Source organism: Poromitra crassiceps, assembly GCF_964638095.1.
Source record: "Poromitra crassiceps genome assembly, chromosome: 4".
Lineage (NCBI taxonomy): Eukaryota > Metazoa > Chordata > Actinopteri > Beryciformes > Melamphaidae > Poromitra > Poromitra crassiceps.
This window is the reverse complement of record NC_139626.1, coordinates 1,986,325-2,007,965: the sequence shown is the minus strand read 5'-3', so window position 1 is coordinate 2,007,965 and position 21,641 is coordinate 1,986,325. Positions and strand designations below refer to the sequence as shown.

The 21,641-nt window shown below is 45.3% G+C and overlaps 2 protein-coding genes across 2 annotated transcripts in view; both read left to right on the top strand.

Moving 5' to 3' along the window:
* Positions 1-2,236: 2,236 nt before the first annotated feature.
* dbf4b (DBF4B-CDC7 kinase regulatory subunit) lies at positions 2,237-9,781 on the top strand (the record flags this gene model as incomplete). The annotated part of the gene is made up of 11 exons (XM_083635059.1): positions 2,237-2,401; positions 3,259-3,432; positions 4,263-4,313; positions 4,627-4,696; positions 4,930-4,994; positions 5,273-5,309; positions 5,426-5,471; positions 6,813-6,968; positions 7,697-7,835; positions 8,024-8,157; positions 8,356-9,781. 11 exons carry the CDS (start codon positions 2,237-2,239, stop codon positions 9,779-9,781), a joined length of 2,463 nt encoding a protein of 820 aa, XP_083491185.1.
* Positions 9,782-14,041: 4,260 nt separating this feature from the next.
* The window catches only part of adam11 (ADAM metallopeptidase domain 11), a gene marked incomplete at both ends in the record, with an annotated part of 68,469 nt that continues 60,869 nt past the window's right edge, over positions 14,042-21,641 (top strand). The window contains 3 exons of the mRNA XM_083635058.1: positions 14,042-14,099; positions 14,836-14,987; positions 21,044-21,120. Coding sequence (XP_083491184.1) covers positions 14,042-14,099; positions 14,836-14,987; positions 21,044-21,120 — 287 coding nt within the window. The remainder of the gene's footprint in view (positions 14,100-14,835; positions 14,988-21,043; positions 21,121-21,641) is intronic.

Sequence of the window (21,641 nt, the reverse complement as noted above, 5' to 3'; positions counted from 1 at the left end):
GGTCCTCAGGTTTGTAATGACAATTCGATGTTTGACCTTTTGTGTTGAGATTTTTTTTATGCAATAGTAGCCGATTTGTTCTACCACCGAGTAAGAACATCAACCCATTACCAACCAAAAGAGTAGAGTAGAATATAATATTTGTCTTTAAATTATCATACAGTCTATGCATGATGAAACCCAAATAACCCAGACATTTGGTTTGTCGTGTTGATCCTCTAGAAAGGTGAGAAACCATTGTCTGTTTCTCTGGGATACTTTGCTCAGGTTTTGTTATGCTGCCTTTACTGCTGTCGGAAATATCACAATTACAAATACTGTAATGATTTATTAAAGCACACACCAAAAATGAACGTTTGTTCATTTTGTTTGTTGAATACATGTTTATGAATGAAAGTGTTCAATAGAAGGTTTGTGTGCACATCCAACCTTTTGTTAGGCCGTGCTGGGTACAGAAGCACAATATAGAAAAAATAGAAATACCCGCACACTGTAGCAGCTCCAATTTAATTAGACAGCTACTGCAAGCTTTCCACCCACTTCTTCATCGGGCAAATGAATGAAAGTGAACATGGAACCATTTATCCAGAAGGTGGCCCAGGGCCCTGGAGGCCTTCCTTCAGTTGGCTAAGCCAGTGGTTCCCAACCATTTTTGTGTTATGTACCCCTTGAGCTGTTTTACCATGCCGATAGTACCCCCTCACTCATGTGTGTCCATAATTCTCCTAAAGTTGTTATATTAAATTTTAGTAGGCCTCTCTAACACATCTCATTAAATGAAAATAATTTGAATGACTCCTCTTTAATACAATTTTGACAGTTTTCAATTGGGAAAAAGTCGCCAGTTTTTATCATTTTGGAAATACATTGTAATCCCAATCTTTCCAAGTACCCCTAGGGGTACACGTACCCCTGGTTGGGAATCACTGGGCTAAGCGGTGGGAAAAGTTGTGGAATCTGGAGCTCAAGAGGAGCGTAGCACTTGAAGGCCACACAAATATGCAAATAAAGATGACTTACTTACTTTTTGTTTTACCTGAAGGCGGCAGTACACAGGATATGACGTTGACGACGTGCACTTGGCTGCGTATGTTTTTTTTAAAAAGCGGCGGTTGCCTCCCCGGCTCGGCTACATAATCAAAACAGTAAGTGAACTAATTTCCTTTATTTTGTCTTTCACCAAATTAAACTAGTGTAATTAATCCAGATTGCAAACTAGATAACCACGTTCTCTTGCCTAACGTTAGTTTGCCAGTTTGAAACAAGCTGGCTAATGTTAGCTAACGGGTCAATAGCTAATTACAACTAACTATGCTAACTAGCGTTAGCTAGCTTATAGTTGCTATGCTATTTTAGTACGCTATTTTTTATGGAAAGTTGAACCTTTAAGTTGCTTCAAGATGTTCTTGCTCCAACTATGTTAATGTCATCTGCTTTGATCTGTAACGTTATGCCGCCCATCGGGTTCTCTTTTTCTACCAATTGAACAATACAGTTAATGTGGTATTGTGTGTGTGGGCTATTTGCAGCTGCTCTATGTTGCACACGTCTCTCCATATCATTAGCTAGCACAATAAAGCTCTGTTGTCTTTTAAAAGTGATTCGCAATGTTTAATGCTGTCCTCGCACCATTGTGGTTGAAGTACATCGTAATACATAATCGTCCAATGAGTTCTGATTCTGAAGCATTTGGCTGAATTATATGAACAGATAATATTGCCGGAAACACTTCAGAATTCATCCTGCTGCTGTTGTCAGCAGACACATCATCAATAAATACAAGGGAACAGTTCAATTGACAGCCATACATGCCCACGCATGGTCAAGTATGATTATGTTAGTTTGTCCCCTTAAAATGTAATGTAATTCCTACCTCATTCACCTGATTTGGATGTAAATACCCTTAAATTAAAGCTGCATGTCTGCAGTTAAAGCACCTCTTCATTGTTTCATTTCAAGTCCACCACCGTGGTGGTGTTCAGAGCCAAAATGATTGTGTCCAATGTCCATATGGACCTGAGTCTGACTCTATGTATGTACTTATTTGTTTATTGGGATAAACAAATCAATATCAGGCTGTCATTCTCTTTGCAATTCAAACTCAGAGTCCGAGCTTGATAGAGAAAATGACAGACTGTATAAAAACATGTAATTGAGACCAGGGTCTTGCTCTGTCTTTTAAAGAAGATCCTGGCGTGTCCTGTAAGCTCTTGAGTTCCTTTACTGGACCAGGAGCATGCAGCAGCAGCAGCAGCAGCAGCAGCGTCTGGAGGAGGGAGGCCTCCTGGGCGCACTGTGTGCTGGGCAGAGGAAGCTGGAGGGGAAGTGCTTCTACCTGGACAGTGCTGTGAAGAGCCGCTCATCGGCCCTGCTGGTGGAGACCATATCCCTTCTTGGAGGGGTAAGCAGAGAGTGGGGGTTATGTGTGACGAAGGCAAAGTGCATGTGGATGATCCTACGGTTTTGTACAGAAGCTGTGGGGAGAGAAGTTGAGTTTCATTATGTACAGTACACTGTACAGGAAGTAAGTATGTCAGGTTGACAGCAATTGATGTCTGCGTGTCAGGTTGTATGATCCAGGTCCATAACATTATTTCACATGTTAAATGTTCTACTAGAATGTTTTGTCTCTCTCAAAACCAGTAAGTGTGCAGATTATTCCTGATTCAAGAATGACCTTTTTTGAATGGTTGAATTCTGTCTCCTCGTTTTCTCTTTATCGTTAACCACCCAGCCATTATGCATACAGTATGCAGCCTTACCTACAGGGTTCGTACAAACTACAAAGTCTTGAAAGTTTGGAAAATGCTTGATTTTAACAGTCATGTTTTCAAGGTTAAGAATATGCTACGATTTGAATATACTCATTGAAAAGTGTTTACTTTTGAACATAACAATCTGGTGTTTCATCTACACAATCACTCATGTAAACCAAAAATATTTTAATACCTGAAATGAGACGATCCCCGTCATATTTATTGTCTGCTGGTGTTTCACTCAAGACAGCATCACAAGATACGGAGCGAACGAACCCTGTACCTACAGTGAGAGCAGTGGATCCAGCTGTGTACAGGGCGATATGCCAGTCTTTGCACTGCATTCGTGTTTCTCTCTGAGTGTTGATTTTTACACAGCTCTGATTAAAAACGGTAAACTTACCGTTTACAAGTAAAGAAGGAAGAAAAGTAAAGGCTTGGTGAAAAATGATTGTCGCCCAGTGGAGATTTGATGAGTGGATGATGTTTTCTTCTTCTGAAGCGGGTCGAGAGTTTTCTACACAAGGATGTGAGCTTTGTTGTGACTGGAAGCCAAGAGGCCCTGAAGGAGCCACGGTGTGTGGCTGCCAAAGAAGAAAGCCATGGCCCCACAAAGCAGAGGGAGAGTGCTATCAGCAGCATGAACAAACAGCGACCTGGCACTCCTAGACCCATGGTACTGAGCATTCACTCCCACATGTTTCACAAACACGTTGCTGGTTTTTAAAACGCACCCATGAGTTAATTAATGGAAGTAGAATATCGTCATTTAGTTTTTTGTTTGTTTGTTTGTGCGCCAGATACAAAAGAATCTATCTGGCAGCATCATGATGATCATGTTGCAGCAGATACAGCAATTGTCAACAGCAAAATCACAAAAGTTAGTGCATTAACTCTTAAATGCTGGCTTCTGATTATGTCTGCCCCAATATTCCTAATGTAAGTTTTGGCATAATTTTATGGTTTTCTTCAGGGTCAGTTTTCAGTATCACCGTTACAGTATTTCACATATTTTCAATCTTCATATTGCATAAAACATCACTCGCATAACATCATTGTCACTCGCATAACATCATTGGATAAAACTGTTTATTTATTACACACAGATTAATCTTGCTAAACACAGGACCTGAGAATGCTGCTTAAGATGAATTTTCATACTCTTGTTCCATTCAAATTTTTCCATTTGTTCTGTAATTTGTTTGACATTACTTTTTTCTTTTTTACTGTAGCTTTCAATTAGAATTGAAAGTATGATGCTTGGACTGGTATCGATACAGAAGTTAGGTACAGAGTCCATCCACTGTGGCAGATTTATTAGTGGTGTGTACTTCATTTTGTACTCAGATTTGGTATTTGCCACAAAAAGTTATGGTAATGGTTCAAACCCTAAACTGAGTTTATGATTCCAAGTTTTAATAATGATGTTGTACGGATGTCAGCTGTGATTGCGATGTATACTGTGTAGAATGAATCATCATCTGTGTGCCATTAATGTGTCTGCAGGGCTGTGGCAGTCGGGGGAAGGCCCTAGTTGAAAAAGCCATTCGCAACAATGTGAGTAGTTGCAGCACTGCTGTTTGATAACATGCTTGACTATGGGCATAGATATTATATGACTATAGATGGGTCACCGCAGGCTCCGTCAATTCTAACAAATGTAAGCAGCAAGTCTCCTAAATGGGTGTGGTCAACCATTGACTCAGACTTGCCGAAAGTGGAAAACCATGGGCAAAACCCACGTGACAAAATGACAGGAAGTGAGTTGAAGTTGGGCCATCTTGCTTGAATCCCATGGTCTTTGCTACAGTATGGGCTTTAGAGTTGGTGGAGATTTCTCACAGTTCTTATAACCTGATCTGCCTCACAGGAACGACTGCAGGGGAACAGTGTTTTGGACAACGCCCGATCTTGGGGAGTGAAGATTTTGCTGGTGGATGGTATCCTTTTGACTAAATCTCACACCGCAGTTACTATGAATTTGTGGGGGCACCTCTGTGTAGTGCAGTAACCTCTGCTTACAGCAGGTGGCGCCATGTGAGCGCTTACAGTTTGCTCCATGCTGCTGTGTGTTTCTGATATACAGTGAAGAACTCTACCATGGACCAACACAAACATCAGGTTATCAATCACAGAACACTCTTGTATTTGTTGTTCCTTAATGTCATTTAAGAGGTGCTTCTATACTTGAAACAGTTGACCCGAGAGAGCTTCAGTACCAACCACAAGAGGCCAGAGGTAATGTGTTGTTTTGAAGAGACGAGCGAGAAAAATTCTACCTTATGAATGTTGATAAAAGGCCACAAAAGTTTTGAAATTATGCGAATTATGATGCTTCAGGGCAGGAATGAATGGATGTCCATCCAGTAAAAATGTAATTTGTTCGGTCTTATGAAGCTGTTATGATGCAGAAGCCTTGAAATTTATATTCAAGCATCAGACTTTGTTCCGGATCATTTATAAGTCATTGCAGGCTTGTCGGATTTGTTTTTTAATAATTTGTTTTTAAATTGCAGAGGACTAACAACAAACATGCTGCTTGTGTCGTCAAAGGTTAGTTTATGCGCGTGCAGATGCCGCTTATTTTCCTACCATATTGTATCTTTTTCTATAGCTATACATGTTGTACTGTGTAAATTGATTTGCTTTTCCAATCTCCTGTTCTACAGCCACATCTTTGAGGTCCCCCTACCTTAAAGTTGAAGACTTAAGCAGGTGGGTTCGATTCCTCATTCGCCGCTATTTCTGTTTGGTTTATTTACTCTGCAGCACAGGAGGGGAATTTGAGTTCAAGCGCAACAGGACACTTCAGGACCTGTGGCTCCACACACAGCGCCTGGCTTTCCCCTCCAAAAATCCCTCTAAACTCTCCTTGACCCCCGTTTCCAATGTAAAGGGATCCTCGCCCTCCACCTGAATCCTCTCTTCCTGCCCACACAGGTGGACCAACAGGGTTTGGGGCTCTGATAGATGGGGGAGCTTGGCTCGCAGAAATGTTTAAATGTTAATCATGAGCTTAGGGGGGTGATTTCCTACCGCTTCCACGGCCCAAAATCCATTTGACGGCTCTGGTCCGGCTTGGCGCACTAGCTGCTGTTTGAGAGGTTTAAGCTCGGGGGAAGATAGTGTCTAGACCTGCCATGTTACTGTAATGGTTGTTTAGCATCAGGTTAGGTTCTTTCCACATCTCAATTCCTAATGACTGGGAAATGACAATGGGTGGCAGTGACCTGGCTCTGTGTCTCTGTTCTTACTACCCCACTGTGAGTGTGCGCTGGTCGTGGAGGCTTGTGTTTCAACCCGGGTGATTTTCTTAATTGAACCTGTTAAGGGGTTCCGTCGTGTAATGCGATGAGTGCCATCGTGGAGCTGCTCCCCGGGAGCCCAGAGCTCAGGTGGAGATGATTTCTATTCAGCTTAGCACTGTGCCTGCTGCTCCTGCAGGGGATCTCTGTGTGCTAACCGTTCCTTTCACCAGCCCTGTCATTTCAATTAATTAAAGGGCCCGGATTGATCCCATGCTACGAGAAATTGAACCCATGACATCGGAACCAGGTGGAGGTTACTTAGCTGGGGTCTACCTCAATTGTGCAATCGGACACATTGCATATTAGACTATTATCAAAGGGAGCGAGCAGCATGTGGGCATTGTTCTCCGTTTCAACATTGTGACGACATCAGTGGTGGCATGAGAGCAATTGCGATGTCATCAGTGATGTGAAGTTGTGACATCATCAGTTTGTGACATCATCAGTGATGTCATAAGAGCAAGTGAGCCCGAACAGTGGGCGAGCTGCAAGGGCGGGTGAGCCCTAGGAATCGAGTGCCGTAGTTTAAACAAATTCCCCATTTTCCAGCTGTACACTGCATTAATGTTATGCCTGCACCAAATATTTAGTTTGACTTAATAATAATAGTAATAATAATTGATTGGATTTATATAGCGCCTTTCTAAATACTCAAAGCGCTCCACATATCGGGGGAGGGAACTCAACTGATGCATCCACTTGCATTCTAACTGTTGTATTGAATTGTCTTGTGCTGTGGCGTAAGCAGGAAATACAAGCCCTTGCATATGCAGTCGATGACCTTCCCCACTCTGTGCTACTTGGGCCGCTTCAGTCCCTTTGAGCCCCCTCCTCCTCGGCCTGATGAGGCCCCTCCTCCTCCTCGGCCTGACAAACTGACAGAGCAACGAGAAAATCCACCCAGGTTTGTTTTATTGCATCAATCTCAACAGAAACAGTACTAGACAAAAGCAAGTACGTGAATGATACAATGAACAGTTTTCTTGTCCTCTAGTTTCAAGTAGAGCCCGATATATCGGTCCACCGATATTATCGGCACACCGATATTGGCCGATAACGATATATCCGTATCGGCCGATATGTTATCGGCACACCGATATTGGCCGATAACGATATATCCGTATCGGCCGATATGTTGGCCGATATTGCCTATATATATATATATATATATATATATATATATATATATATATATATATATATAATGTATTTTTTAAGTTATAGACATGTTGTGTATATTTGATCTTTTTTCTTAACTCAAGTTATATTTTATATTTGTTCCATTTGTGTTTTTCTATTTCTAGTTATTTATAATTATTAAATTCCCAGTGAAGTTTACTGTTTCATTGCATTGATGTAATTTGGGACAATAAAGTTTCTTGATAAGCTGTAAAATATCCTCTACATTACATATCTCAAGTCGTGTCAAGTCATATCTTTGTCAAGTGTTTGATATTTGAGGGATCATTGCAAAAAAAAAGGTTATATAATGGGTATATATAATATAAGAATACCAGCCGATATATCGATATTGGAATTTTTTTACTCGTGATATCGGTTCGGTATCGGCATCGCCCTCAGAAATCCAGTATCAGTTGGGCTCTAGTTTCAAGTCTATTCTTTGCTTATTAGGGAAAGGAAGAAAGCTGCAAGCAGCATCCAGAACAAGCCTGAAACACCACTCAGCTGGAACCCTTCACAATGGCGGCCGCGCAAAAAGAACCTGGCTTACTGCGAATGTTGTCATCAGCCCTTCACGAATCAGGACGAGGTGCGAATCTTTCTCTTTATCCGTCTGTGCCCCCAACCCCCCAACCCCCCACCCCCCACCCCCGATAACTTTCTCTTTACCCACCCCTCACCCCCCACCCCATGGTCTCCATCTAACTTGTGTTTTGGCCTTCACAGTATGCCTGCCTGTCACTTTCCTTTCATCATAGCCTTTCCTCTCCCTTGCAGCACTTGCAGTCCGATCAGCATCGTCACTTTGTGCAAGATTCTTCCAACTACGCGGTGCTGGACCAACTGCTGGCCGAGATGCAGCCAGGCTTCAACCCCAATCCATCACAACAATCCGAAGCAGCACTGAACAGGTGAGTTTTGAACGTCTGGTGAGATTACTTGCCATTGCCCTAATATTCTGAAAGTCTGCATTGTATAGTTTGCCTTTTTTTCAGTGGACGACAGAGTTTCCACGCTACCCAAAGTGTATTTTGATATAGTCATGTTATGGAAAAAGGATTTATGTGGCACTTTGTTTAAAGTGATGATTTTCGTTGTCACCCTGCCAGCCTACCAACACATCCAGCCACTGACGAGCTGGAGCCTCTCACCGACGCGGAGACGGAACACGCCATTCAGGCCCTCCTGACCCACGGTTCATCATTCAACGCCCTGGTCTCCAGCCCCCCCGCCCCCCCATCACCAGCTGTTCAGCCTCCCACCCTGTATCCAGCCACTCTACTCGCTGACAGCCAGTCTTTCCCTCCAAGCCCAGCCGTTCCCCCGCTGCACGCCCCACCGCTCACCCACTGCTCAGCCAGTCACCCGCCTGATATACAGCATCTTTCCCCCTGCCCCCACACGCCATGTCAGTCCTCTGACCCATACACATTACCGCCAGTCCTCAGCCCCCAGGTCCTAGATCCTTGCCACATCACGGCGCCCCACAGTCCTTACTCGGAGCCCCCTGTCCTCAGTCCTCAAGTCCTACTCCAGTGTCGTAGTCCTCGGCACAGAGCAGAGGAAGCCATGGAAGTGCTCAGTTCTGAAACCGAGACTGTAGAAATTGTGTCTCATTCTGTCCCAGTCGCCGTCTCCAGCACCCTCCTTCCTCCCGCTGCTGTGAAGCCTGCAGAAGGATTAAAGGGATCAGTTTTGGGGATCAGTAAGCTCCAGCAGTCCAACAGCAGCTTGCAGTGCCGCAGGCGGGCTTCACACAGATCTCGTTCCCTTCCCCGGCTGTCGATGATGACCGCACCAAACTCCAGAAAACGCTGCCGGTCAGCCAGCCCCGAACACAGTCCGAACAAGAGGAGGAGGACATCATTGACCTTTGGATACAGTACTCGCTGGACCGGACAACGGCAGAAATCCTTCGCTAAACCAGAAGGCCACGTCCTGCCCATGTCTGATTCTTGCCAACTCCAGATTTGCAGCGCTACAGAGTGCATACCAAATGGGCAGTGTCTTACTACATTCTTTGTTCCTAATGTACATGTACAGCATTTCACCAATCAGACTGAGAAGGTTTTAGGTTTTGGTAGCACCTGTGGTACAGTTTGGCCAGTGTCCCCAAGCAGAAGGATTGTTAATCCTCCGCCTCACTTCCCCGGCAACAAATCCCACTGTACCCAGTCGGGCCAAGAGTCTCACCCGTCCCTCTCCCGCTCCATCTCCTCTGTTTGCTTTGAGGCAGCCCTCGTCACAAACTTGGCTGCTCTCTCAACGTCTTCATCAGACTCCGATTGGGACTGTGAGCTGCTGTCTCGGCTGGGCCCTGCCCCGGCTACTCCCCTCCCGCCCACCGAGGGGCTCTGCACGATGGACATGGATCTCCTTCAGAGGCCGTGCCCCTGGATGCACCACACCAACTACGAGTCCCACCTGCACACTGTTCTTCAGCCCACAACACCAACAGCCTCACTTTGTGGGGAAGAAATGGACCCCTCTGCCTTTTCCAGGACTGTGATACCAATTGTTGAGGTCCTGCACTGACGAAGGTGACTTTCTTAAGTTGATGATCTCAAAGAACTGGAAAAACTGTTAACCGGAACCAATGTGATGGAGCTGGTTGTAGTAAGTCTTTGCAGCTGCACATCCCACCTGGGAAAACATCAGGCAGTACTTGCGCTCATCAAAATAAGTCAAGCTCACATCGAATAAATATTTTAAATATGTAGGCTACTCAATGCAATCTAAAGATATTCACCTGTTTTTGGAAATATAGATATTATATATATTTTTTTACTTCATTTTGTCATGGAAGAATGCTGTTGTATCATCACTGAAACTATCTTAACTAGGATTTGAAGTGTCTCCATTATAATTTTTCTGACCCACCCCATATCCCCCTTTTTCCCACTAACCTCCCAGCCAGGCCATATTTTGTAATATGCCATGGTGCTGACTTGAGTCTTTCAGCAGCTATGTCCGGATGCACATGGTATTGAGAATGTAATGAGTCCTTTCTGAAGCGGCCATGACTCAATTAGCTAAGTGGCGTGTCTGGAGTCGATCCCGCGGGCTAAGCGTTGGGGAAAGCGGAGGACTCGCACTATCTGTCAGACGGAAAACCCGCTGATGAATGTCCCATGGCTTTTGAAGGTGTGCCAAAGGACTGGCTTTGTGAAGGAGAGGTGACAGCTTCACAGCAGTGCACTGCGGCCATATTGCTTCACAGCAGTGCACTGCGGCCATATTGCTTCACAGCAGTGCACTGCGGCCATATTGCTTCACAGCAGTGCACTGCGGCCATATTGCCATCACGTCAGCTTTTGAAGGAGAAGCTCACCTACTAGACTTTTCATTACTCATCATTGTAGCCATTGGATATTTGAGTTATTACCTTACATCAGAGGCACACAGTGCCTCTTCATCCTAGGTCACTTTTGGGAAGGAAAGAAGCCACATTTGTACATTTTAAAATGGAGAATGTTTAATTGATTATCTCTCATCTTTGCTTCAGTAATTCCCAGAATATGACAAGCAAGCAAACAGCAATGCAACCCTTGTTATCGGTCAAAAAAAATAGGCAGCTCTTCTATGAAAATGAATTTATGCAATGATTTTTTTTTAAATTGTGAAATACATGTTTTTAACTATGACGCTTTTCGGTTTGCCCTTTAGTAGACCGAGCTGTTGCTCGAGTAAAGCAATGCAACGCCAATAACTGGGTGTACTGATGTTGTTTTCCTTTGGTCTCCATAAATGCTGACTGTGCTTATAGCTTAAAGGGGAGGCTGCATCCTAAGTGATGAGAGCAGTCAAGGGCAAGAGTGGGTTGATGTACCATTTGGCTCACCACTGCATCAGCCCAGCATCCAGCTGACATGCACAATATTTAATATCTAACCTCCATGCTTTTTATTTTAAATGCAACCCTTATTAATGTGTTCAGGTGAGATCAAGGATAGCAGCAGCAGCTAGCAAAACAAGGGGAAAAAATATATCCATGTAATGGGAAATGTGAGCAGGCGAGACAAACAGTGGGGCGGCTCTAAAACAATGAACACAATCAAACATCCATTGTGTTTAGGACAGTAGAGCTTTAACAAGCCGCTCTATACCAAATCCGCCTCCTGGATTTCCACGGTTTCCCTACATTCTGTCCCTCATGACTTCCTCTCTTGGCCGCGCCTGGAAGGATTTATTACATCACTGATGACATCACAATTGTTCAAGCGACATCATTGATGATATCACTTCTGTCACAAAGCATGACTGACACCACCACAGACAGACACCGCCCACTTGGACAATTTTAACTAAAGAGAAGATAAGATCACAACTGGACTCCATAATTCTGTCCTACGTCTGGAATTATAAGAACCATAGAATTTTGAAAATTCACTTGCAGAAATCCAAGCCTGAAGGAGGGGGGGCCTTACCTGTGTTTAGATCCAAGCCTGAAGGAGGGCTGGCCTTACCAGTGTTTAGATCCAAGCCTGAAGGAGGGCTGGCCTTACCAGTGTTTAGATCCAAACCTGAAGGAGGGCTGGCCTCACCAGAGTTTAGATCCAAGCCTGAAGGAGGGCTGGCCTTACCAGTGTTTAGATCCAAGCCTGAAGGAGGGCTGGCCTTACCAGTGTTTAGATCCAAGCCTGAAGGAGGGCTGGCCTTACCAGAGTTTAGATCCAAGCCTGAAGGAGGGCTGGCCTTACCAGAGTTTAGATCCAAGCCTGAAGGAGGGCTGGCCTTACCAGTGTTTAGATCCAAGCCTGAAGGAGGGCTGGCCTTACCAGTGTTTAGGCACTACTACTGGGCTGCTAATGTTCTGCCGGCAAGGGACTCCTGGCCTCCTCCCTCGGGGGCCCCCTCCCTTGGGGGCCTCCTCCCTTGGGGGCCTCCTCCCTCGGGGGGCCCCTCCCTTGGGGGCCTCCTCCCTTGGGGGCCTCCTCCCTCGGGGGGCCCCTGTGGCTGAAAATGGAGGCCAGCTCTGTTATTTTCTAAGCTAGAGAAGTCTGGGACATTACAAAATTCAAGTTTTGTTGTGAGAAACTGAATGTTTAAAGTCTACCAAGTGTCCACACGCCAATTTGTTTCCATCACTCTTTTTTGGTTCCATGGCTGGAGTGAGAAGTGGATTTCCATCAAAGACCTATATATTATAGACGGTCATTTTGCATCCTTTGATCTACTGAAAAGGAAGTTTGAGTTGCCCGAACTGGCTTAGATTCCTGCAAATCAGAAATTATGTTCGATCCAAGATTCAAACCTTTGAAACGTTCCCAAATTAACATGACTTATTCTATGTTTTGCTGAGCCCTCCTCACTCCAAGCATCTTATTTCTAGATTTGTATGTCTATTTGATAACTGCATCATGGCCTCTACTGAGAGGATTAGAGAAGCATGGCAGGGGGAACTTGGTATTGAATTATCTGACATCATATGGGAAAGGAGTTTGTCAGTGATACAACTCTGCTCAGTTAATAGTAGACACCAGCTGATTCAATTTAAAGTTGCTCATCGTCTTCACTATTCTAAGCATAAGTTGCACAAGTTCTTCCCCTCTGTCTCACCACTGTGTGACAGGTGTCGGAGGGCACTCTGTCTCATGCCTTCTGGTTCTGCCCTTCACTGACGGGATTCTGGGCCAAAATATTTGACTGGTATTCTAAGGCCTACAGAATAACCCTTCAGCCGGAGGCAGAACTCGCCATCTTCGGCTGCTCAGAGACCTTTGCTTCCCCACAATGGTGCAACAGTCTCTGACCACTGTCTCCAAAAAACGTATTCTGAAAGAATGGAAGTCCCCCTCTTCACCTTCTTTCCAACTGTGGTTGATGGACATGATCTCTGTTATAAGCTCAGATCCTTGAGAACCAACTCGCTTGGAAAGTTTCAAACTATTTGGGACCATATTATAATTGTCAATATTATATGTAGCCTATGCTTTTCTTTGTTTTCCTTTCCTGTGTCTGAGCTTGTTTGTTTTGTTTTGTTTGTACGTTGTTAAAACTGAAAAAAAATAGTTAAGATCACAGTTGCTCAGTTACATCACAGCTGACATCACAGCAACTGCAAATGTATTACACACACACACACACACACACACACACACACACACACACACACACACACACACACACACACACACACACACACAGTATATATGATTTGGTATAGAAGTGGCAATTGTTTGTAGGTGAGATCTGAGGGGGTCCCTGCATGTTCCCAGCTTAATTAACTAGATGGGTGGGTGGGTGCGTCGAGCCCCACGTGCTCCCTGTTCGCTCATCGCCAAGCCCCCCGCTCTCAGGTTTAGGCATGGGGAGTGATGATTGGTTGGGTTTAGGTACAAGGGTGAGGGCGATTGGGGTTTCAATCAGGCTAAGCCAATCAGAGGCAGAGTAGGGCGGGACTTGGCGCAATAGCTGTAATTTTTCCAGCGCCACTTCGACGCGCACTGATCCTGATGCGCACTTGCGCAGCCTCACTGTGACCAGTGCCTTGAGCCAGAGCAGAGCAGAGCAGGCCAAAAGACAAGTGTTCATTCGTCTTGCTCATGTTTCACTATGTTGTTGGAGTTTTAGTGGTGGGAGGGTGGGAGCCGCTGGAGGAAGCCTCGCCAGAACGCCTTCTTCTCCTCGCTAGAGTCCAAATGGGAGAAGAGGACACATGCGTTTAAAGGGACCCCGCTGCTGTGTCTGTCCCTGTCAACAGCTGTCCTGCTGCTAGGTTCCTACCCGCCTCGTATCTTATCAGTCTATGAAACGGCGCTGCTCCGAGGAAATCACTGGGACTATGTGAGCATCATGCTGGCGGTGCGATGCCTGCTGTTCGCTGCAGTGAGTGCACGGTGCGCTGTGACAGGTGAGAGACACCTACAAGCGGTTCTCCTACGATTCTAGTCAGTGTCACTGTAGGATCAACACGATGTCGTGAGTCTCATTGATCGCGAACAGAAACGGTCACTTTTGCATGGCGTATTCTTCATATCGCAGCTGGCGCTGTCATAACAAGTGTCACGGCTATTGTTGCTGCATGATCAACATACAAGCAGCAGCGCACCATCGTTGTGTAAGGTGGGCTAAGAGCACTGCAGTAATAAGTAGCCTCATCACTAAGTCATATTCGCTAAGACGCTAAAGCCTCTCTGGTATTTTTGTAGTGGTAGGCCTACTTGAATGGTATTTTGACGAGACTATGGTATTTTGACAGTTAACTTGATCATTAAGATGGTGTGTTTTGGTATTCAGTGGATACTCCACTCCAGGTGATACTTTGATAGTTAATTAATACGATTGTATTTGAGTGTTTCATCGGGTACTTAAGGTGGTCTTTTGATAATTATCTGATGATACTAAGATGGTATTTTCTTTTGATAGAGAATGTATATTGTACCTAGCTAGGCCTTGTATTGTGTATTGTATTTACTGTACATCCTGTATCAACTGTTGTATTGCATTCACATTGTATTGTATTCATTGTGTGTTATAGTTATTGTACCATAGCCTACATGTACCTTGGTGAATAGAGGTGATTCTGACATACTTCCAAAATGCTCATTGCCATTTGGCACCCTGTACTCATATTGGACCCTGTGCAGGTTGGAGGGAATGGGAGCGTGGGGAGGAGAGGCTGCTGCCTGCTGAGGAGATCGTTCAGCCCAAGCGGCTCCTGCAGCAGATCCACTCCCAGGAGGAGCTGCTGCACGGCCACCTGGACACCCGGGTCAGAAACCACACAGCGGGAGTGCAGGTTAGTTTCCCCCTGACCTGACCTGACCTGCTGCCCTGCTACACATCCACGATGATCCCCCAAATGGCATACATGTTATGTTAAAATAGGTTTCATGCACGCTCTCTGAATGTCGAGGACTGACGAGCAGTAGTAGACCTTGACTGAGCAGATGTTCCAGATGTTATTCCTTCATCCTGTGAAGAATTGCTGGTTTGCTCCGTTTTGCTCCAAATGAAACAAGATGATGATGATAAGATTTCAATCGAGTTTCTCGGCTCCCAGAAAATTAGAGAGCTCCGCCTGCCAATCTAGTTGAGCGATGCGGATAGACAGATAGACCTGATCTACCAAAGATCTGATCTACCAAAGCTCTAACGCAGATAGACCCTGATCTACCAAAGATCTGATCTACCAAAGCTCTAATGCGGATAGACCCTGATCTACCAAAGATCTGATCTACCAAAGCTCTAACTTTGTGGATAGACCCTGATCTACCAAAGCTCTGGATAGACCTGATCTACCAAAGCTCTAACTTGGTGGATAGACCCTGATCTACCAAAGCTCTGGATAGACCTGATCTACCAAAGCTCTAACTTGGTGGCACTTTAATTTAGTCATTGCCAAGTCCAAGAATTCCCTCATCAGTGATTACCAGCCGTGTCAGCGGTGCGTGTGCGATCATGGCAAAATCTGGTCCTGGAGACACCTAGCGGGGACTACCACAGAAGTCGTTTCGAGTACTTTGACAGGTGTTTGTCTGTTCCTGTCTGCCTGTGGACAAATATTGCGAACGCAATAGCGTCAAAACCATGCAAGATGCAGCCATGAAACGCACATACACCCCCCCCCCCCCCTCCACACACACACACACACACACACACACACACACACACACACACACACACACACACACACACACACACACACACTTTACGCCCCTGGTTCACATTTGTTTGATCCCACTGCAAGATAGTCTCTATAATGACTTTGACAAGGAAAGAACTGGAAGGGTTGGACTGTTCAACTGCTCAAGTCACACATTTGTTCTCAAGAATGCTGAATGCATTTGGATACTGAAATGCATTTCTGACTCGTGCCAGAAACACTTGACAGTTAATATATTGATTGTGACTGCTAGACTGTGGGGTTTGTCTCTCTTGACTTAACTTAAACTAAAACTAATATCTTATCTCAAACTGTCGGGAAGTGATTTCATTTTAAATCTACCTAGCTGCTCCCTGATTGGGTCACCTATGTTGTCTCCCCACCTCCCACACACACACACACACACACACACACACACACACACACACACACACACACACACACACACACACACACACACACACACACACACACACACACACACACACAAACACTCTCTCTTTGACCCCCCCACCCGATGCCCAGCATGCCCGGGACAAACCAGCCCCGCCCCCGGCTACAGCTGCCTGGCCTGCTCTCTACCAGCCCATTAGATTATGTTTCACACCTCCACCTCTCCTCTCGCATTACCTTTCCTATAAATACCGTCAGTCAGTCAGTCAGTGAGCGGTCGGACACGAGTCTGACCTTGAGCTCCCCTCTCCGGATGCTGCAGCCTGCATGCGTCTGTGACCTGCACGGCACGAGACACTGGAGTCGTCTGTGTGTGTGAAGTCAAGTCAAGTCAAGTTAATTTGTATAGCACATTTCATACACAGAGGCAATTCAAAGTGCTTCACATAAAATGGTTGACAGGAAAAGAAAAGAAAAGAAGAGAGTAAGATGGACATTTAAAAGCATCACAGCAAAACCTTAAAAAAAAAGAGTATAAAAAGTGCATTAGAATAAACGAAAAGAAGAAATAAAATGGACATTTAACAAAACTTAAAAAAAAAGAGTATAAAAAGTGCAATAAGCAACAGGCGCAGCAGTTGCAGAAAGAGGACTCATTGGGTTTGCATAGTAGCTGTCAGCAGTTAAAAGCGACGGTAAACATAAAAGTCTTTAGTCTATTTTTAAAAGTAAGTAAGGTTGGGGCAGATCTGAGGTCTTCAGGCAATTTGTTCCAGCTAGCAGAAGCATAGTGGGTAAATGCAGCCTTCCCGTCATTTGATTTGATCCTAGGGACAGTTAATAAGCTGGACCCTGTTGACCTAAGAGTTCTAGACGGTTCGTATCGTGGGAGCAATTCAGCTATGTATTTTGGGCCTAGGCCATTAAGTGATTTATAGACTAATAACAGTATTTTAAAATCTATTCTCTGACACACTGGCAACCAGTGTAAGGACTTAAGAACTGGAGTGATATGATCAGCTTTCTTAGTCTTCGTTAGAACTCTAGCAGCAGCATTCTGAATGAGTTGAAGTTGCCTAAGTTCTTTTTTTGGAGAGACCAGAAAAAAGGCTATTGCAGTAGTCTAACCTACTATAAATGAAGGCGTGAATTAGTTTTTCTAGATCCTGTCTGGACATGTATCCCCTAATTCTTGCTATATTTTTAAGATGATAAAAAGCAGATTTTCTAATTGACTTAATGTGGGAGTTAAAGTTGAGATCGGAATCAATAATAACTCCAAGATTTTTGACTTGGTCCTTAGGCTTCAGGGATAGAGACTCAAGGCGTACAGTGATTTTAAGCCTTTGTTCTTTGGGGCCAAACACGATCACCTCAGTTTTGTCTGAAGCCTCTGCGTGATGCGTGTCATTCCTTTCGACAGGCAGTCAGTCACTGGATAACTCATTTTGAGTTTGAGTGCCTCTGTGTGGACGGGGATGTCAGCTCGGCTGAATCCTGCTCCTGGTTGTCAGAGAAGATACAACCCCAACACACAATCGATAGCATTCTTATAGAGGCAAAGTGACCGCCTACTTCCTGCTTCAGCACTGTACCAGAGATTTCTTTCCGCCATTTATTTTCCCATACGCATTTAGTAAAATGCGTATAAAAATAGTTTTACTGGTTCAAACCAAACGGTACAGATATATTTAGAAACAGGAGAGATCGCATAACATTTCACTGGGACCAAAACGTAGTTGCGTAAATGCAGTTTTAAGAAAATATTTTTTCTATGTTTTTTTTAGTTTTGGTCCGAGTGAAATGTTCTATGGTCTCTCTCCCGATTATAGCATTAGCTGATCTGTGTGGTTCGACGAAGTACAACTATTTTATAAGCATTTTACGAAATGTCTATGGGAAAATAAATGGCTGATGAAAATCTCTGGTACAGTGCTGAAGCAGGAAATGACGTTCACTTTGCCTCTCTATGATTGCTGATAGGCCCATTTTTGTGTGAAAATTAAATTGGCTCAAATACTGTGCAGACAGTTTTAGTATTTAAAATGTGACTGTCACGTCACCAAAAAAAACTACCCCAGCATCCCCAGATTCTGGCCATCACTCTCAGACTGTGTAGCTGAGACCCTCATCCATGCCATGATCACCTCCCGTCTGGATTACTGCAATGGAGGTCCTGTTCGGGGTACCCAGCAAAACCCTGGACAGGCTCCAATATGTGCAGAACTCAGCTGCCAGGTTTCTGACCCGCTCCAAGCCCTGGCAGCACATCACCCACTGGCTCCCGGTCAAGTCCCGCATCACCTACAAAATCCTGCTCCTCACGTACAAATCCCTCCATGCACTTGCCCCCCCAATCTGACCTCCTCCACCCCGACACTGGTGTCCTCTCCATCATCCCACACCCGCCTGCAAACCTTTGGGGACAGAGCATTGATGTAACCGCTACGCTGCATACAGACACCAAGACAAACTCCTCGTATGTAACTTGCATACTGTGGCAATAAAAGTGATTCTGATTCTGATTCTGATTCAGTGGGGCGGCCCCCACCCTCTGGAACTCTCTCCCGGCAGACATCCTCCATCCTTGGACACTTTCAAGAACACCCTCAAACCAGCCAATCAGATATCAAGATCACCCTCAAACCAGCCAATCAGATATCAAGAACACCCTCAAACCAGCCAATCAGATATCAAGAACACCCTCAAACCAGCCAATCAGATATCGCCGCACGATTCATGTCTGCGGAAATTTGACTTGTGATTCAGACCCTCCGTCGCTGGAAGTGTTCTGACGTAAGACGTTGGGTCTGGCCATGTGAGACTACCTCCTAACTAGCATCCAGAAACAACTCTTATCTGGGACACTGCTACTGCAGACACAGCGCCCCCTCTGCGTTGGAGGACTAAAGAATATATTTAATTTCACCACAACGGTTGTGAGGCTGACGTTAACTGTTGAATCTTCATCATAGTAAGTGGCAATGATTTTGCCCAATACAGTACAAAAATTAGAAAGCATTTTTGATTTCAACTTTCATTTCAATAGTAGAGAATCTTGTGTAGCCAGGGCCAGACAGCACCTATGGGAGCCACTATACAGCTGTGTCATACAGTGTGGGTGGGGCCCACCTCGGAGCAAGGTTAGACAGAGGGGACGAGCTCCACCGCAGAGCTCAGAGCTGTATCCAAGAACTCTTCTGGGACGGATGACGCCAATTGCCCCAATGCTGAAAGAGGACATCCTTTATTTTCGGACTGCTTCTCTCTTGGGCGATTTGTTACATTATGCACACATTACCCCCGTCATTGTTTTATGGACCATCCCATCAGTGCCTCCTCCACTCGTCACTTCCTCCTCATTTTTACACAGGAACTCTTTCATAACTTCCAGGAAACAGGCAGTCAAAGACAATACTTGACATGTCAATGTTGACATGAATGATTTCGTTGCGACGACAGTGAATGTCGGCAGCTCCCCCCCCCCCCCTCTGAATGTGGTGAAACACTGAATATAGACTAGATGCAGAATATTAATTATATAGAATAGAAGTTATAAAACAGTTACTGCACTTATTCAAGATTGAGCGACAAATGGGAGAAATATGAATGCATGACCTTGACTGAGACAGCTGCAGATGTTGGAGGGCATGTGTTGCAGTAAAACAAAATCTGACATGAATTTGAAACCAGTTAAAACAGGAATAAAATATGACCGTAAAAAAAAAAAAGACACTTGGACCAACTGAGGAATCGGGAGCATCACCTCCCGTGGTGACATCATCGGATACTTGTTGCTCTGATGATGTCACCTCTATTGTGACATCACCGCTGTGACGTCCAGCTACTGGTGTTATGTTGCGACATCTCATAATGATGTCATTTCTTATCGTGACATCACTGATGAGATCACAAGGGAAGCGACTCAACTCCTGGTCCAGTCACTTATCATCTCCCGCCTGGACTACTGCAACATGCTCCTGGCTGGCCTACCTGCCACCGACATCCGACCGCTTCAGCTCATTCAGAACGCCTCAGCCCGTCTGGTATTCAACCAACCCAAATTCTCTCATGTCACTCCCCTCTTCCGGGACCTCCACTGGCTTCCCATCTCAGCTCGCATCAAATTCAAGACACTGGTACTGGCCTACAGGGCAGTACACCAGACAGCCCCTCTGTACCTACAATCTATGGTCAGGTTCCAAACCTCTCACCGCTCCCTTCACTCCTCCACCAGTGCAGGGCGCCTCGCCCCCCCTTCGTTACGGGGGCTCAAAAGTCGCTCATCCCGATCGCGACTCTTCTCGTCCCTGGCACCTCAATGGTGGAACGAGCTCCCTCCTATGGTCAGGACAGCCACTTCACTGCCAATCTTTCGGCGAGAACTTAAAACACACCTTTTCAGGCTCCATCTGGGCCCTTTTTGAACTAACATTTCTCTCTCTCTCTCTCTCTCTAAAAAAAAAAAAACTAAACTTGTACCACTATTCCTTCAGAAGATGTAGGTGCCATAGACTGTGTTGCATAGTTGATTGCTCTATTGTTGACAAAAATGTGTTATTGTAAGTCGCTTTGGATAAAAGCGTCTGCCAAATGACGTAATGTAATGTAATGTAATGTAATGAGATCATTGTGTTGATGATGTCACTTGGTGATGAGCATCTTGCTTTGGGGCCTGGCGTCGACTCGTTACGCCACTTCCTGTGACTTTCTGCTGTTTGAATCATTTTAATCAATGTTCCATTCCTCTGTCCCCCCCCTGTCCCCCCCCCCCCCCCTCTCCATCCCTCCCTCAGCCTGTCCATCTGGCCCAGAGCAGCTTCCTAGTGGAGGCCTTTGGCACAGCCTTCATCCTTGACCTGGAACTCAACCAGTAAGGACACACACACACACGCACGCACGAGCACACACACACACACACACACACACACACACACACGGCTCTCCTGATATCGCCGTGTTGGTATCGTTCCCAGACTATAATTTAGTCCACGCCTCGAACCACGCCCCAAACTCATTTGATTGGTCGCCGCAACTGCTTCTTCCTGAATGTGGTTAAGATGTGAAAAAAAAGTACAGCTCAGCGTGAGCTCTGTCCTGTGGCTTAATGGGTAAGGTGCTTTCCTTCCAATCTGAGGCCTGGGGTTCTCCATTCCAATCTGAGGCCTGGGGTTCTCCATTCCAATCTGAGGCCTGGGGTTCTCCATTCCAATCTGAGGCCTGGGGTTCTCCATTCCAATCTGAGGCCTGGGGTTCTCCATTCCAATCTGAGGCCTGGGGTTCTCCATTCCAATCTGAGGCCTGGGGTTCTCCATTCCAATCTGAGGCCTGGGGTTCTCCATTCCAATCTGAGGCCTGGGGTTCTCCATTCCAATCTGAGGCCTGGGGTTCTCC